This window comes from Sus scrofa, chromosome 1 (genome assembly GCF_054392235.1).
Source record: "Sus scrofa isolate SSC_HxYL_T2T_F1_AM1 chromosome 1, Sscrofa_HxYL_maternal_Yorkshire_Landrace_v2.0, whole genome shotgun sequence".
In the NCBI taxonomy this organism is placed as follows: Eukaryota; Metazoa; Chordata; class Mammalia; order Artiodactyla; family Suidae; genus Sus; species Sus scrofa.
The window spans coordinates 132211519-132226297 of NC_139383.1; the positions used below are offsets into that span (position 1 = coordinate 132211519).

Sequence of the window (14779 nt, forward strand, 5' to 3'; positions counted from 1 at the left end):
TTGCACTACAGCAGGAGCTCTTCTGAGACCCTTTTATCCCAGGAAGGTAGATACCGTAATGGGATTTATTCCGGACTGGAGAGCATTGTCTTAAAGGTCAGGTTAACATATACCTGAGTGACAGGAACATTCACACTCTAGGAAATTCAAGTAGTCAATAAACACGTGTCATCCCATCAGTAATTAAAGAAACACAAATTCAAACAAGGTGGGATCTAGTAAGCAAGAAGACAAAGTGAAACAACCTCTAAGGCTGTTAAGGCAATTTAGAGAATCTGAAGGATAGATACAAAAACCTCCAAGGTGGATTCGGTGGGGGAAGCGAAGGATTCTGTGTACCGCTCTTGAGAACTGATATTTAGGAGTGGGGAGCGCGGAGGGCAGGAGCATTGCACCAGGTGGGGTTGGGTAAGACCAGTTCACAGGCAGGAGGCCAGGTGCTAGGGCGTCTCTATGCAACCGATAAACCCGCCCCCTCTGCAGTGAACCCTTTTGTAATTGGCTCACAAGTCCACCAATGGACGCACAGGAGGAACTTCCCGCCACCTCTGGCGCCCGCTTTTAAACAGCCGTATAGTATTTGCAACTGCAGGCGGACTTCTCAACCTAGCTTGAGAAAGGAGGAGACTTCCGCCCCCTCGCCCTGCCCCCAGCCGCCATGGCCCCCCCTACTAGGCCAGCTACTACCCGGCGATTGAAGGGGGAGGCTGCTCTTCAATGGCTTCAGGCCTCCAGTGTTCGGTTGTGACTAGGAAGAAGCTAGCGGATTAGAGCCAGGGCGAGGGGTTTGCTAGAGGCTGGTCTTCCACCAGAGCTAAGGTGACTCTACGTTGACAGCATCTGTGGCCTCCGGTGAGTTTCGCTTCGGGGATGGGCTTGCGGCAGGGGTAGGAGGAGGTGCGGAGTCCTTGGGATTCTGGCTGGGGCTTCTGGGTGGATTAACCCGCCCCCTCCCCAAATACTGCAGTGGTGTACTGCTCGGGGTGGCGGGACTCAGTCTCTGAAGTGTCATCCAGACCCCAAGATCCTACTTAGAAGTGACGTCTTAGAAGCCCTCCTTGCCTCCTCTACGCCGCTAGAGTAGCCCTGAGACTCTACCCTGGGGACCCCCGCCGTGGTTCGTCTGGCGCTGTGCCTGGCTCACAGTGGGTGCTCTGTACACGTGTGTTGACCGAGTGCCTGTGACGCCGGCAGCCCAAGTCAGCAGCCCCAGGATGCACCCTGGGGTCTTGCAGTTTCGTTTTCTCGGTATCTGTTTTTACCGTGGTTGACGCCAAAAGGAGTTCTTTGGTAAGGTCATTGGTTTATTCTTCGTTCAGCTTGTGGGTGCCTACCCGCTGCATCCTCTGGGCACCCTGAGTATATTTGTCCGAAATGCTCTCATTAGCACTGATCAGATTATTGTCATCATTTTTATATACATCTGTTTTCTTTCCCTCCGCCAAGCCCTGTTGAACTTTGTGATCTTGAACAGTGCTTGGCAAATAATTGTGGAATGAATAAATAGATGCCTCCTAAGCCTGCTATTCCAAGTCTGAAACATCAGGCTAGTGTGCTCTGGCTGTTTTCATTCTAGAAAGGAAGCTAGTATGTAATCAAGTAAGTAGAATTTCCTAACTCTCAAGGCCCCCTTTGTGGCACTTAACCTTTTCTATTTTATGGTCGCGAATTTGAGTCTATTTAAGCTGAATTTTGCCATCTACTTCACAATGTGTAACAATTTGTATCCACTGCTTAGACGTGAATATACTCAACTAAATGAGAAGTTGAAATTGGAGCCATAAGAAAAGTGTAAGAAATACAGCCTGGAGTTCCTGTCGTGGCTCAGTGGTTAACAAAACCCGACTAGTATCCATGAGGACGCGGGTTCAATCCCTGGCTCAGTAGGTTAAGAATCCAGTGTTGCTGTGAGCTGTGGTGTAGGTCTCAGACGCGGCTGGAATCCAGCGTTGCTGTGCTGTAGGCCCGCGGCTACAGCTCCATTTGGTCCCCTATTCTGGGGACCTCCATACGCAGCGGGGTGCGGCCCTAAAAAAGAAGAAAAGGAAAAAAAAAAAAAAAAGCCTGAAAGTGCCAAAGAGTGATTAATTTCACGAGGGAACAGGATTGGGAGGGCTTGTTGAAGGCAGTGGTATTTTCATCCCAGAAGATGTTGCATTATTTGAAGGAAGATTTCCCAGAGGCTGCACAGTCATCTTTTTCCAGGTGTACTGAATGTTACTCGTTCCTTGAACCGTTTTTATAGCTGGCAGACCTCTATTCATCAGTAAGGAGGTCATAATAATAACAAAACAAAAATGTATTGATTGGTACAGTGTGAAACACTTATATACATTAATCTTGTGAATCCTCATGACCAATCTTTGAGGTAGGTACTGTTTCTGCCCCCCACTTAATTAATGAAGAAATGGAAACAGTTTGTGCAGTTTAGCACAGCTGATAAACAGGAGAGCCAGAATTGAGCCCAGGCTGTCTCAATGAGTGCCCTCATTCTTAACCACTTTCTGTTGTATTGTGTCCTTGAAGATCTATTTCTAAAATCTTTCCTTCTGTGAAACTTCTTTTCTTTTTAGGCATAGATTATTTGTGCTGTGTACTTTTCTGTATTATAGAATTTATTTCAAGGTATCATTGTAACAATTTATATCATTGTTTCCCTAAGAAACTGTAAGCTCCCCATGGCTGGTACCATGTCTTAGATATATCTAGGACATAACCTGGCATGCAGTAGGTGCTCAGTAAAATTTAATAAATCTGTATAGACCAATGCAAATGTATTATATTCATTCATTAAATATCTGTTGTGTGCCTACCATGTGTAAAGGGTGGGTTTGATGCCTACCATTTGTAAAAGGTGGGTTCGATACATTTTAATTCTGCCTCCAAAGTGCTTATACTCCATTAGATGAGGCAAAAACAATGCTACTTTTGCTTTTTAATGTTTTGTTCAGTTCAACACCGATTGGTCTTCTTTCTTATTGCAACGAGGGCAAAGAAAACTTAACCAGGGCCAACAAAATGAGTACTGACTGATACTGAGTTCCACCCATCTGAGTGGGACATATGTCAGAACATAGTCTTGTTAGGTTGAGAAAAAGTTATCTAGAAAGACAGTGATAACCAGCTTACTATTAAAAAAAAGCACTACACTGTGCACTTATTCCACATCTTGATTTTTTAATAATCAGTCTATATATAGAAATATTTTGTTATTTTTGTTAGTGACATAGTACTGTCAAATTTATTCAAAAGTACTTTTACTAGAGCAAATGTTCTTTTTCAGTGTATTAATATTGATAGTTTTCAAGATGGTTTTCCAGTTTGTACTTTTTATCAGCATTTCATATGGATGCCTGTTTCCTATAAAATAGCCACCACTCAGTATTATCAAGGGTTTTTTTTTTTTTTTCAGTTTAGCTGTTGAAAATCATATTTCATTGTTTAAATGACACCTTGAGTTCTTCCTGAGCTTAAGCATCTTTTCAAGTTCATGGAGCACTTATGTCGTATCATCTGCCCATTTAAAATTGGATTATTTGTCTTTTTCTCATTTATCTGTGAGAATTGTATGTTGAAACTTTCTCTTGTGTTTTGCAAATATTTTTCTCATTATTATTATTTTGACAATGTGTTTGTTATACATAATATTGGAATTGTTAATGATGGATTTTGCCATATGCAATTTTATTCTTTTTTTGTGGTTAAGTTTCTCTCAAGTTTTTCCTTTATGGTTTCTGGGTTTATTGTCTTGCTGCCCTTTTTTTTTTTTTTTTTTTTTTTTTTGCAATCTCTTTCTATTGTTCTGAATATTAAAGTCTCTGATAGCAGTGGTAACTAGCAGTGATTAATAAGTGGAATAAAAGCATTAGCTTTTATTTTAAATTTTAGTTAAAATACTAGTTAGCTTTTTAAAATTACCTTTTTAGTCTCTCTCTTTTTTAAACCACAGTAAGTTTATCAAATTTCCTTTATGCCTAAAATAGTTTCTTAAAGTCTCTGGTGGTTTGTACTTTTTAGAAGGAAAGCTAATTTGTACCTTTTCTTCTCTGGCAGAGAGAGATTTTGTTCTTTCAGGTATTTCAGATTACTTCTTTAATGACATGGTTTGAATTTAAAATGCCATTTAAATAAAAGATACAGTTTTGGTCTTTTATATTCTTCTCTTTGCTTAAAAATGAAAATATCTTGTGATAGAACATGATGGAAGATAATATGCGAGAAAATGTACATATATGTATGACTGAGTCACTTTGATATACAGCAGAAATTGACAGAGTATTGTAAATAACTATATTTTGATTAAAAAATTAAAAAATGAAAATACCTTGTAGAATTCATTTCTCTGAGAAAAAGTAGTTCTTTATATAAAGTAGCTGTATTTAGCAATAGGCTCTTGTAAATCATAATGTTCTTTTTCACTGTTCAGTAGGAATTGATGGCAGGTTAGTGAAGGGTTGAAAAAAAAAAACCCTTCTTTGACCTAATAAAAGAGAAATTAACACAAATTCCATATTTTGGCTTGAACTATAAAATTCAGGAAAAGGTGGAGAAATCCCATAAGAATTACAAGAAGGAAAAATTATTTCTGCCTGGAGAATATGGGGATGTTGTTAAGGTCCAGCTTAATTGCATTTCTCTTAAGGAGCCAGGATTTAAATGAGCTTTTATTTTCATTATCTGTAGATGCTGTAGACTTGACTTTCACTTGCAGCAGTGAAAAAACCCTAGAGAACTGAGCTTGTGTGAGTTTTTTCCCTAGCCTTGTCAGCTGCATTATAAGTTCTTTACCATATTCAATCTCCATCTTAGGCTGGTATACAGGAGGGTTCTTGTAGCTCTGGGTGGTAACAAAGTTTAGATTCCCCAAGCCTCTCTATTTTCCCTCTCAGAGAAACAGTGCATGTGTCCTTTCCTCCACGTAGCCCTGTCACAAGAGCAGAAAGAGGTGGCTTTGGTCTAAGAAGTCCCAGCTGGAAGGGTTTAGCTGATGTGAGGAGTTTGAATTCATAGAGTTGAAAGGGCTGGGCTGGGTGTAGGGACCAAAGAGGGTGAGATAAAGAAGGTGGACTGCAAATTAGAATTTGGCTAAGAAACATAATTCAGTCCTTGGAAAACAAACAAAAACAGGGATTTTCAGCATTGAAATTCATATTTGTGTTAATCTGTTATACCATATTTCATCTATCTACTGTGTACTTTTTCTTCTCACATTTTAACATTGACAAAGTTGGGCTGCGTTTTAAAATTAGCGATGTCATAATTAATTGGCTACATATTTTAGTGGTACAGACAGAACAGTGCCATACCATCAAGGTCACCTTAGATCCGATGAAGGGGAATATCTTTTGCTATACAGCTATTTATTGGCTTACATACAATCTGTGACCTTAGTTCTCAACTGTTAACATGAGGGAGCTAATAAGTTCTTTATGGTAAAGTGGGTTTGGAGTGCCTGGTCTATGCTTCTTATTTCACTTCCAATTGAATGGCGTTTTAGAGCCTGAAAAGCACAGTGCATGAGTTGTGGCCCAGGATCACATCAAAGTGGATTTTACTGGCATGCAGAGGAGTGGACTGAAGAGAGGGCTGTTATTAGGCTGGGGAATTGATGATGCCTGCCCACTTTTGGGTCAGGATTGTTTAGAGCTTTGAAATTCTGTGTAGTTTCTGCGGAGTGTCAGGATCCCTAAGTATAATTCAAATCATCAGCAGTCTTTTGATAGTAAGGACTTGAAAAGCCATCCTCTGCTGCTATTGCCGCTGCAGCAGGGACCATTCTCCAGGGAGGTTTTGCTGTTGCTTTTGGACAGTGGTGTGGCTTCACATCCTTCCCTTCAGTTTTTCCTGAGTATTTTTTTGCTTGAGCCTGATTTTATCAAGTGTAAGAGCAGGGCATCTAACACATATTTGTGTGCTCTGTGGAGTTTACCAGACTAAGTGTTTTTTGGATAGCAGTCCTTCACTTAGGATTTAGTTGCTCTCTTTCGGTAAAACATAACACTTGAATTTGTGATATTCAAAAGAAGAAGCAAATTATGGCACAGGTCACAGTTTCGGCTCAGATTCAATCCCTGGCCTGGGAACATCCTTATATGCTGTGACTGTGGCTGAAAAAGACCCCCCCCCCCCGCCCTCACCAAAATGAAACAAAACAAAACATGTCAACTTAGAAACTTTGGCACTTAGACATTCTTAAAGTGTTTATGTTTTGGCACATTTCTGGTTTATTGTTATTATCTTATGTTTGTGTGTGGACAAAAATCTTACCGTTTTAAGATATACTTTCTAGACCACTAGAAAGGCCTAGTTGTAGCTTTATTAGCTTTTGGCATTTATTCATTTTTATGAATTGCTGTCCTACAGCTGTTTTCTGTAAATCACAGTTAATTTGTAAGAACTCTCTCTATATTTGGAATGCTAACTGTTTGACATACATGAATTACATATATCTTCTCCCTGGCTGCTCCTGTCTTTTGTGTATGGCATCTCTTGTATATTGTGGTTTGGGGAAATGTTATGGGCTATTTAGAAAACAACTGTCTTTCTGTTCCCGCAGGAGGACCATGTCACTAGACTTTGGCAGTGTGACATTACCGACACAAAATGAAGATGAAGAATACGACAAAGAAGACTATGAAAGGGAGAAAGAGGTAAGTTACTCAGGAAAAAGACTCTAAACCTGATTTTAAATAATTTTTTTGCCCGACCATAATTATATCATTTTGTGTCATTTTGAAGGATGTATAGTTGTTTCTTTGTTTTCAATCTCCTAAAACTTGGTCAGGCATTGGAGTTTTAAAAGGTGGGTGAGTGGAATGATTCCTTTTTTTAGACAAGAATAAAATACAACTTTGTTTGATGCCATCATATAAATGGTAAGATTTTTTTGTTTTGGCTGTACACCTATGGCAGATGGAAGTTCTTGGGCCAGGGATTGAATCTGAGCCTCAGCTGCAACCTAAGCCATAGCTGCAGCAACGCCAGATACTTAACCTACTGCTCCACAGCAGACAGTCCCTAAATGGTTAGATTCTTTAAGTTCTTTTCCCTTAGGAGGTGGTCATTGGCCTTGGAGGCAGAGGCCTTCTTCCATGAAACATTGCCCTGAACAAATCTGGCAAGAGTCTTTGCTTTGGGTACCTTACATCCTAATGGAAGCAGATGATAAACAATAAACCAGTGAATAAATAATTTGAGTGAGTGATAATTTAGCACTGATTAAGTGGTAGGGAGAAAAAGTTTGGTGATATTAAAACAACTAGCAGCAAACTGGTGAGGACAGGTCTCATGGAAGAGGAAGTGTTTGAGTTGAGCCTTCACTTCTAAGAAGGAGCAGCCATACAGTAGCCTGGGGAAGAATGTTCTGGGCAAAGACACAATGACTGTAAAGCTTGGGTGTTGGGAAGTGTCCCTTCACAGCTGTGAAGCAGCCAGAAGGCTGTGGTGTTGGGATTGTGGGAGCAAGGAGTGAGTAGGGAGGTGGGATGGAGTGGTGGGCTGGGTCAGAGCATAGCTCATTATGGGAAGATGTTCACATTTTATTCTAGGAGCAGTGGGAAACCAGGGGAGGATTTTAAGCAGGAAAGTCATATCTGATCATCTCTTTGAAATATCTTTCTGAATTCTGTGCTGTGTGAATAGACTAAAGAGAAAAGGAGTAAGAGGAGGAGATCATAGTGTGCGTGTGTGTGTATGTTTAACAGAATTCTTTGCCCAGTAGTAACAGTAGCAGTTGGTGGAAGTCATTTTGCTTTGGTATGATTGTTTTTAGTCTGAGGTAAATTTCTTGATTCCAATAACAGGCTTCTTTTATACTGAGACTATGATTGATATGACCCATTTTCTAATATGTAAAAAATCCTTCTTAATAGTTCCTATGGATCATTCATATTATTAGAAAGTGAGGAACAGGATCAGTTGCCCACATGGCTGGCAGTAGAGTTAGGGTAGGGATAGAAATCTGGCAGTTTGGTAGATTTTGTCTACAGACCTGTATTGTTTGTTTGCGTAGTACTTGTTTTTTAAATTGAAATCTCTGTTTGAAGATTGGAAATTTTCATTTAATCATCCAGAGTTTCTGGGCTGTCTTGAAATGTCCTAAGCCCAGGCCACATGTAGCCTGTGTCTGCACGTGGTAGCAGGTGGGCTGGAGCTGAGCAGTGGCGTTGTACCCTGCATGCCTCCCCTACCCCCCACCCCTTGCCCCACCATGGACTTGTTCACTTGGACCTGCCAGCTTCACTCCTATAATTTCTCTGCCAGGTCACTGAGGGCATTGGAGTTTGTGGATTTCCGGATCTTGACAGGGGCCTTCACAACAATTTTTGAGAGAAGGGTGGGCTGAGGATTTTCTGTTATTTAGTGAACTCACAGCATGAGGTTTTCATGACCCTGATGGCTTTGGATAGTTTGCTGGAATTTAGCTGCTGGGATTCTTGAGAGGATCAGTTTAAGTAATTACTATAGCAGACTTTAAAGAAGAAGAAATAATCTGACAGGTGATTTTTCATTGGAAAAGATGCATAGGGTATTAGAGAGAACTTAACTGCCAGGTGTATTGCGTGGTGAAAGTTTTAAAAGGGGGTACTAGTTGAGGAGGCAGTAAATTCCAGATTATATGGAAAATAGCGATTGGGATCACTTCTTGATAGATTATGTGCTGGGTTAGGGAATTTCCAGGGGAAAAGGTGCTCTTAAGAGGTGAAATATTTAAGAATGTGTGTTTCTAGCAGAGTGAAAGAAAGGAATATTTAGCTAATTTGACTCTAATGCTATGATTATGGGTCATGTTAATAAAAAACATTTCAAGTTAAAAATTTTTACCTGTAAAAAAATTGTTACAAAGGGAGAAATGAGATGAGAGGGTTAGAGAGTTTCTGCACTAAAATTCAGAATTACTCATAAAATCTCAGCTGTATTTTGTCACTGAAATTTAAAATAATAAATTGGCTGATCAAACCTAAGTTTTCTTTCGTATCTGAAAGTCTTTTCAACCCCCTCAGTCTCCCTGAGCCTATGATAGCAGAATAGTTAAAGCCTTAAAGGTTAAAGAAAAGAGTGGTCCTTTCTCATCTGCCTGCTTGGTGGCTTGGGATTGCTGGCTGGTTTGGAGTGTTAGTAGTGGGCTAGTTCATATTGCTTTCTCTATTTAATGAATCACTTTTTATTCTCTTTCTCAAGTAGGCAGAATGCCTGCATCCCAGGATGTGTTGTAGTGCTGACCAGGAAGGCTGTATCTGACCCATAGTGTGCCCTGCTAAGAATTCGTGAGATCCCTTTTCTGTAAAAGGCAGAATCATCCTGATTGTGACTGTCACATATGAATGGCCAGTTTCTAATACAACATGCTTTACCAAATTATTTAATTTTGGTGCTTTGGAGTCTATTGGGATTTTTGTCCACATTCATCCATAAGTCAGCGAATAAACCATAGTCAAATTCCAACCTCCCTGCTGTGCTAATTAGCAATTCTACAGCGATGCTCTGCCTTTTCCGTTTCTATCCCCTCCATTGTTTGCACTGAAGAGTAAATGGAGAAAGTGCTTTTAGTTTTCAGAAAAGGAAGGATTTTTAGTAAAGTGGTTCAATATTCAGAGGGTATTTAGACCAGTAGAACATCAAGAGAGAAACCCATACTTTGAAAAAAATCTCTTAAAAATTTTGTAGAAAAGTAAGGCACTATAATAACTTCTAAATTGCTACAGTTCTACATGATATATTGGTGAAAGTTTGACCACTGTGGTGTGCCAGGGCATGGCAGAGAAGCGCATAACCCACTTCCTTACCCAGTATTTCACCAGAAACACAGAGCAGATTAGGGTGCAGACGAGGGAGAGTGAGATAGGGTGTCAATTATTATTCATATCATTTATATTCCTCACAATCCTTTGAGAACTACTGATATAGTTGTCCTTCTTGCTACTAAGTTGACCTCGTCCAGAGTGTTCTAGGCAAACATTTACTTGTGAAACTGGCCCAGAGGAGAGGAATTCAAAGGTTCTTTTATGAACTCAATCCTAATGTAACAATGTGATTTTTGCAAAATATTTTTCACTAAGGTCACTATACTTTGCGATTTCATCATTAGTTATTGCAAAGATATAGTTGTTGTTATTGTGGTTGCTACAGTGTCAAAGTTACTGGTAAATCCATATCTTAGGGTTGGAGAGTTGGGATCTCGCAGTTTTACTGGAGCACTTGTATACTTTCTGCAGTGTCTCCAGAAGTAGCTCTGCGATGACTGCTTGGTTCTAGAGAGTAAAATTATGTATACGTGTATGTATTTTGCAGCTAATGGTTTTGGAATACTGTTGTGAGTTCCTCTTAGTTGTTTTTTTGACTTTTAAGCCTGCACCTGTGGCATATGGAGGTTCCTAGGCTAGGGGTCTAATCAGAGCTACAGCTGCCAGCTTACGCCACAGCCACAGCAACGGAGGATCTGAGCTGTGTCTGCAACCTATACCACAGCTCACAGCAACGCCAGATCCTTAACCCACTGAGCGAGGCCAGGGATTGAACCTGCAACCTCACGGTTCCTAGTCAGATTCATTTCCACTGTGCCACGATGGGAACGCCCCCTCTTAGTTTTTATATTGGTATTTCTCTAACAGAATAATAAGCTCAGTTGAGCTTGGAATTGTGTATTTTAGAGGTTAGGTTTCCATCACATAGCTTTTCTTCCACTTTTAACTTCCTTGTTTGATGTACTGATGGAAACATTTTGAAACTTTGTCTCCACTAGGGGGAGTCGTAAAGCTAATATTTGTTTACATTTTATATTATTTGACTTATTTAGTGGAATTTTCTTGTCAGCGCCTAAGAAAGGCAAAGAAACAAATGGTTGAGAATTCATCTTACATTTTTTGATGTTTTTCCTTTAGCAATTTCTTATACTTGATCTAGATTGTGCCTTTGAAATGTTTCTCATAATATAAGGTATTTTTCAGGGACTATCACAATGGGAACAAAAGCATTGAACTCTGATAGACTGATGCTAAAAATGAGTCTTCCAGGGACCAACTAAATGTCATGGGGAAGAAAATCGGGGTGGGAATTGAGAGGTTCGGGTCCTGTTCTGGCCCTGGGACTGTACCTCTCATTGTTCACTGCCATATTCAAGGACGCACCTTCCCTGGGCCTTGGTGTACTCACCTTTAGAAGGAGAGGTTTGGCTTGGAGAAGCTCCAGGGTTTCTTCTAGGCCTCTAGTTCTGTTATGTGTCACCTGTAGCATAGCCAATACTGGTCTAATAATGTTGCCACATTTCTTTTTCAGATGTGTGGCGGTCTAGGCAAAGCCTTCCCCACTAACATTGTAGAATTGTTTTTAACTAATAGGATGGCTTTTTTTAGAAAAAATTCTGCATATGGTATAATTCTTAGACTAAAGCTCTAGTTGCCAAATTGTTTGGCCAAAGGGCCACCAATCCCATATTGGGCCTTTTCAGGGATGTTTTTAACTTGGCTCTGAAGCTAAAGCAAAGAGTCCACTTAGTGTGTATCTATGAAAACATTATTTGATAACTCCTATTTTAAAATATCAGAATCTTTTCAGCATACTTGTGAGGGTAACCTGTTCAAAATGCAGATGAATGTTGGCCACCCCATTTGCTGCTCTTCTCTGGGGAGATAATGTGTTGTTTGGCTTGTAAACTGAGAACTCTTGCTTTCATGAATATCAAGGATTATAGACTAAAGACCACCTGTTATAGTTAATTTATGCTGAAAAAATCCTAATAAAAGGTTTACACTTTATTTTACCTTCTCCCTAAACTAGGATTTTTGGATGTTCTATGTGGGTTATCGTAAAGTGTTCTGTTGCTGAAGATCTTTTAGTAAAATGCCAACCTTTTTTCTTTATTTTTTGGAAACAAATGTTGTATAGTACAGGGAGAGGAATTTATTGGATTGTTTAGAATGCATTTCAATAGGAGCTTTAGCAATGGTAGATTATCTTTTTTTCTAGGGAAGGTATCTCGGTTGATACCCAATAATATCTTACTGAGAAGATTGCATTTGCAGCCAAAATGCAGTATGATGAATTTCTAAGTCACGAGTGGAATTGAATCTTGCCATTTATAAGGATTTTTATCTGGTCTTTGAGTCTGTGTTTGGTAGTTGAGTGGAACTTCAATGAGGAAAATTTATAGTTTGTAACATTCTCTCTTTGGTAGCATGCCTATGTTGATATGGTACTTTTGTGTTTTATGGCACAAAGTTCAACAGGTAAAAGCAAAATCTGTTTGACCATGTATAGGAGGAGGGTACACTTTGATCCTGGGAATGGAAGTGGGGGCGGGGGGGCTGGGATTTCCTGAACGGCCTTATTAGGAGGACTCCACTCTTTTAGTCCCTCTCTGCCCTCAAAGTTATGGAAGCCAAGGAATGTGTCCCAGCTATGCCAAAGAACTTGATGGAGAAAATTTTTGAAGGTGAATGAAGTGACTTAGGAATGTTAGTGTAGATGTAAATATTTTATAAAACAGTAAATACAGTAGGGATGATTTTGCTAGTTCACAAGCTTGCTATTGGATCCAGAAACATTTTGATGAACTTATGCTTGTGTTCAATTTAATTTTCCTCCTTAGATGCTATTTGGTTAATTTTGTAGTGTCACAAAGCTACAAGAACTGCTTAATTATTGCGTAGCTTTTTCTATTTTTGTGAGGAGGAAAAAAGTACTTTTCAGATGTTCCTGTCAAGGTTCCTCTGAATTATAAGGCTGTATACTTGAACCTCACTGAAAGTTTAGAAGAAAATATTCTTTCTGTACAGCAGTCCTCACTTGATGTAATTGAAATAAAACATTTATTTCAATTTTTTCCCCTCTGAAATATATGTGGATCTAGTTCTTTTCCTTGAAGTTCTTATAGATGTGTTTTTCTTAGTGAATTTTGTGTCTTTGTAAAATCACTTGGCTACTTTTCTTTGAGACACAAGTGGTATACTAATATGTTGATGTGTTCTGTTTTGTTTTATATCTCTGGATCAACTCTGATATAGCTTATTCTCAAAATGATTTTTCCATTACCTGTGAGCAGGTGGCCAGTTAGTCAAGGTCTTGTTTGTTAATATCACTATCAAGGTAACTTTTCATTGGAATAGAATATTTTTCTCTTGTTTGATTTTTAAAAAACAAAATGGATTGACAGCACTTAAGAAAAATAATCCAGTGAATATTAGAAATAGATATGGGGGTGAAGCGGTAACCCCCTTTCCTACTTCTTATACTCCATTTCCATTCCCAAATCTGACTTCACTAAAACTCAGTTAACCATTGGGGTAGTCCTTTCAGTCCTTTCTTAGAATATTTTAATTTAGCATTTACCATATGTATTTTGTTTAAGAAAGTTTTTTGATTATTAATGTTATACTCAGATACGTTTTATAACTACATTTTATTTCTTTTATTCTATGGCAGAGAAATGGGAAAAGAAACCTGCCATAGACTAAGGAGCATCTCATTTTTCCTCCAAGGTTTTATAGAATATTTAATGTCTTTAGAATTCATGCATTGCATAATTTTACGGGATTGATTTATGTACTGTGGGGGGACAAGTCAACCTGGTAATTAAACTGATGCTTAATTTTAAAGAGAAGTCATTGTAAGCAATCCCTTGTCTATTTAGTCACAACATTTGCATCTCCTGATTATTACAAAGTTAAAGTCATTATATTGGGATTTGAAGAAAGACATTTAAAAGGAGATAGTGAAACTCAACAAATTAGACAATTCATTTTTCTCTTTATCACAGTTTATCTTGAAACTTGAGTGAATTTAGTCTGTCTAGTTCTTAGAAGGCAGAATGCTTAAAGGTGTGATTTTCTAGGGGAAAAAACTGGAGCACAAAGTCTTGTGGTTTTATGACAGTTTTAGAGTTGTACTTTCAAGAGTGCTATATCTATAAAAACCTGAATCTTAGAGCTCTCTTTTTACTCAACTGTTTATAAGACCCAAGTATTATATATCATTTCATTATTGGAATTAGATTGCTGTCTACTAATTAGTCTCTCCCCCAGAGGTTTCTATAGCATTATTAGAGCTTTAAGGGCTTCCAGGCCACCTGCTGATGCTGCTGCTCTCACCACCTGGGCCAAGTGCATCTGGCTGCTCTATTCCTTGGGGGATGTCTGATGGTCAAGTCCTCCAGGTCTGATTACTCCTTGAGGATTCTGAAGCTCAGATCCGCTCTATGATAACATGATACAGGTGTGATCTTACCATCATTATGACTTGCTACATTTGCATGAAGAAGGTTAAAATTCTCTTGTATGCGTCCTTGAATCTAAGGCCTTTGTAGGAAAAGGAGAAAAGACTTGTAATGTTACTGCTGGTATTTGTATGTCCCCCTTTCCCCAAGGGAGAGATGATGACTGCAATTCCTGTGGAATTGAAGACATTTATTAAATAGAGCAGTGAGGAACTTCTTTGACTTCTACAATCAAAATCTCTCATTCTGAGGCAGCCTGGGTCTGGCATCTTGTTTCAGCCAGTGTGACATTGACGCTGACTCTGTTCTCTCAGTTGCAGCAGCTGCTCACAGACCTGCCTCACGATATGCTGGATGATGACCTGTCCTCCCCTGAACTCCACTATTCGGACTGCAGTGAGGATGGCAGAGAGGAAGAGTAAGGCCTGAAATCCCTTCCACTTGTATACCACACTTCTATATATCTTTTTCTCTTGATTCTTTGCAGGCAGTAATAGTGGATTTGATTGTTAAACTGTAGACTAATTCTTCAACTTTCAGGTGAAGTTTGGAGGGAAAACACATTAAAAT

At 39.3% G+C, this 14779-nt stretch overlaps 1 protein-coding gene across 18 annotated transcripts in view; it reads left to right on the forward strand.

The window, feature by feature from the left end:
• The first annotated feature begins 655 nt into the window (after positions 1-655).
• The window catches only part of CEP152 (centrosomal protein 152), a 103627-nt gene continuing 89503 nt past the window's right edge, over positions 656-14779 (forward strand). For all 18 annotated transcript variants that reach the window (XM_005659632.4, XM_013993032.3, XM_013993031.3 and 15 more), the window contains exons 1-3: positions 656-852; positions 6557-6650; positions 14524-14627. In XM_005659632.4, coding sequence (XP_005659689.2) covers positions 6564-6650; positions 14524-14627 — 191 coding nt within the window. In that variant the 5' untranslated portion in view covers positions 656-852; positions 6557-6563. The remainder of the gene's footprint in view (positions 853-6556; positions 6651-14523; positions 14628-14779) is intronic.